Source organism: Ciona intestinalis, unplaced genomic scaffold (assembly GCF_000224145.3).
Source record: "Ciona intestinalis unplaced genomic scaffold, KH HT000365.1, whole genome shotgun sequence".
Classification (NCBI taxonomy): Eukaryota; Metazoa; Chordata; class Ascidiacea; order Phlebobranchia; family Cionidae; genus Ciona; species Ciona intestinalis.
Genome location: NW_004190686.1, coordinates 3,629 through 7,548, shown reverse-complemented (window position 1 = coordinate 7,548; position 3,920 = coordinate 3,629). Strand labels below are relative to the sequence as shown.

Genomic DNA, 3,920 nt, shown 5'->3' with positions numbered 1-3,920 from the left:
TATATGGGTGAGGTCCTACAGTGAGGCATGCCATGGAACCTGGGGTTTAGACCAGAGTTGGCCCAGTACCCCAACATTGTATATGCACATTCTATTCTATATGGGTGAGGTCCTACAGTGAGGCACGCCATGGGACCTGGGGTTTAAACCAGAGTTTGCCCATTACCCCAACGTTGTACATGCACATTCTATTCTATATGGGTAAGGTCCTACAGTGAGACACGTCATGAAAATAGGAATTAGGCAAGAGTTGCGCCATCACCTAAACACCAAGGTGATTTAGGCCAGCACCATTACTCAAAATATTATGAACCCATTATTGGTAAACTAAGTTACTGCACACCTGTTGAATTATCCTGTGAAGGTTGATTGACATTTGAACCGTTATAACAAATATATCCAGCTGAACAATCTCCTTCTGGCGCTCTAAGACCGAGCGAGCTACAATATTTTCCTACTGGGCAAGGTAGACACGAAGCTATTGTGGGGGAGTCGGCTCTGCAGGGGTAAGGGGGTTAGTTTAGCTGTACAAGGTGTAGTTTTTTATTTCACTTGGTATCAGTAACAGTCAATCTCTATTGTTATTCAATATAATTTTATTCAATAGCTCTGTAGGAGTAGGAGGGGGGTTAGTTAGCTGCATCGGTTGTGTTTTATAAACTACTCATTTTAAAATACATAAAACCCGCACCCCATCTTTTTCTTAGAAACGATACATTTGGTGGGGACGGTTGATTTAGCTGTACCAGGTATAGTAATGTTAATAACTCCAATCAGTTATCGCCCAATTAAAATCAATAAGTAGGTTGCCTTAAACTTCAAACATCATGCAATAACTTACTGAGGGTTGTAGGAACCAGGCGGACATAACTCTCCTAATTCTTTAAATGTTCCAACAAAGTCTGTAGCTGTTTCGTTGTAAGTGAAGTTTACAAATGGGTTGGGGGAGGGACAGTAACTACCTGCGTGGGGGGTGTGAGGGTTAGTGTTATAACGTATTATGGTTAGATTATATGATAATACATAATCATACCAAGTCTGTTATTACCAAATCAGCCTGGTTTTGAAAATTTTGGTTAAATTTTCCGGAAGGTCAGTTTAAGTAACACCATACACGGTGGCTTCATACACCTCATGCTCACTTTTAAAGTGGTTTAGTGCACAAAACAACATATGCCTTTATTTAATGACAAGAAAATGAATGCCTTTAATTTGCTGACAAATTACTGCATGTCTCCCCGGAAACCACTGGTGCAGCATATTCAGTCACCACAGTAGTATTTGAACCCAATACCCTCATACCTGGTGGGCAGGATAAGGTGAAGTTCATCCCTTCACGTGGACAAGTTCTTCCAGCTATGCAAGCAAGACATTTCGAGCTCTGTTCACTGGGTTGGTACGTACCAATGGGACAAGGAGTTTCCGAGGTGGATTGTTGCTTACAGTAAGTTCCTGTGAAACATGGGTGTTTGCATGTGTGGGGGGGTATAGGTGGACAGTTGGAGGTTTATAGGTTTGAAAAACTAAAGATAATGACCAAGATATTGAATAAAAACACCTTGTTAGGTTTTGATATTCTATAGCATGTTATCTGATTTACACAAGTACTTTAAATGCACGCCTGGTTTAAACTATTACCACAATACCCAACAACACCCAAGGTGCTGCCATCTGAACCCAGACTTTGAAATGTCAGAATAAAATTGATGTTTTTATTCTAAGCAGGAAAAGGTTATTTAAGCCAAGATATATTTAAAGCCTAATGTAAGCAACCTGTTACCATTCATTCAAACTGACCTGGCTGGCATGGGTTCTGGAATTCACTCGATGAACCCTGGTTGCAATAATGTCCCTCAGCGCACGGGCCCGTGGGCTCCGGTTGGGCAGAGTTGGCGCAGTAGAACCCGGCAGTGCACGGCCTGCAATCGCTGTCGTCAGTTTGTCGCGGGGAGTTGCTAAACGAACCAGGAGGGCACGCCGTCGCATTCCAAGAACCTGCGTGGTAAGTGTTAGCAAAAGTTCATGATGATTAATCAAGGTTAAAAACAATAATAAAAAAATATAATTAACCAAACTTGGTTGTTTTTTTGCCAACACCTTGCTGTCTTATTTATATCAGGGTAAGATTTTGTTTGTTTTTTTATTTAAAATTTATTTTTTGTCATATTTTCAAACAACTCTACAAAAGTTTAATATATATATCTTTATATTACTAGTGAAATAGTAAAGTCATAAGAAATACATAAATAAAATCACACTCACCCATAGGGCAGTACCCCCCCACAGGACACACAGCACCCGTACTGTTATCGTTCGGGTTGGAAGTCGAAGCCCCTCCATAACAAATATACCCCGCGTCGCATTCACCACGTACGTTTATCATACCAAGGGAGTCGCAATAATATCCGGGGTCACAATCCTTGCATTCCGTGATGTTCGTGAGCTCTGTTTGTGAAAAAGATGATCATGTGAAAAACATGTTTATATGAAAAGATGATCATATGAAACAAATGATCATGTATGAAATATGCGTTCATATAAACTATGATAAAATGAATAACAAGATACACCTATCCGAAAAATAACTATATGAAAATTAACAATTATACATTTGTATGAAATGATGATCATATATGAAAGTAACAATGTGAAAAGACACAAAGTTTTGCATAAGAATAAATTAAAAAACAAAATTGAGTGGCTCTGGAAATAACAGCCAAGTTTTTAGGCATTATTTTTGCATGTATGTTTAACAACTGCCATTTTAATTCTTCATTCTTTTATGAAGGAAAATTTCTTCATTTTTTTATTTAATTGTTTTTTTTATCACATTACAAGGGGCATATAGAACCATACATATAAATAGTTTATATTTTATTTGTAATCAATACATTAACCCACTGTTGGTCGTCCCATATGTTCCCTTAGGACAAGGCAGAGGAAGGTCTAAGTTTTCATAACAATAATATCCTTGTGGGCAGTTGATGGGGAATATACTTCCAATGGGACAGTAATAACCAGGGGGGCAAACGTCACAATCGTCCACCATTGTCCCTCCTGTCGTGTTTCTGTACCGACCACCAGGACACGGGACCTGTGTATGGGTGTGATGTATGTACGAGATACCTAGTATAACAGACACATATATCTGCCTACATAATATAGGAAGTATAACAATAACACAATGTATAACATTATATGGAGTAACTTGTAAGCACGAGGTGTATGAACACCCGTGTTGTAACGACTGTTGTTTTCCGGCCACGCGAGGACAAAGTAAGTTACGCACATTTATAAAACATTTTAGTGTTGTAACTTATGCTAACTGTCAAGTGGGATTGTCTATTTATCATGTAACTTATTTATCCTCACATGGCAGGACAGTCATTATCACACGGGTGTTCTGTTTCATACACCTCGTGCTCGTTTACAAGTTACCACGTATGTAACTTTGTGGGCGATGTAAATATTGGTTAGATTATGTACTGACTATCTGAGTGCCTGCTTACGCACCTCATTAAACCATGAACCAAAATTACAAATAGTATACACTAACACATACCCCACTAGTCACACATATCAATACACTCACCTGTTTTGGTCCGTATGAACCGATACGTGCAAGATCACTTGGTAGAAACGTATTTGTGATGTTTGTTGGGCAATAATAGCCAGCTTCACATGTGCCACTCTCCATGTTGGAGGCTTCGAGGCAAAATGAACTACAAGTGTTAAATTAACACCGTTATATTATTTTATTCACCATAAAAAATTAACTAGGGACTCATTATATTATAGCAGATGTTTCACCAAGTCTACTCAATCCTAATATATTATATTCAACATAATATATACCTTGGTAGTCAGACACAATACATGTTATATAGCTGATTCCCCTACATACACATATTCTTACCCTG

The 3,920-nt window shown here is 38.6% G+C and overlaps 1 protein-coding gene across 1 annotated transcript; it reads right to left on the bottom strand.

The window, feature by feature from the left end:
- Nucleotides 1–303: 303 nt before the first annotated feature.
- LOC113475402 (multiple epidermal growth factor-like domains protein 11) lies at nucleotides 304–3,733 on the bottom strand. The gene is made up of 7 exons (XM_026839521.1): nucleotides 3,593–3,733; nucleotides 2,902–3,094; nucleotides 2,263–2,445; nucleotides 1,798–1,995; nucleotides 1,303–1,452; nucleotides 842–962; nucleotides 304–498 (listed from the first exon to the last, which is right to left on the bottom strand). Exons 1-7 carry the CDS (start codon nucleotides 3,695–3,697, stop codon nucleotides 333–335), a joined length of 1,116 nt encoding a protein of 371 aa, XP_026695322.1. The 5' UTR covers nucleotides 3,698–3,733; the 3' UTR covers nucleotides 304–332.
- Nucleotides 3,734–3,920: the final 187 nt, after the last annotated feature.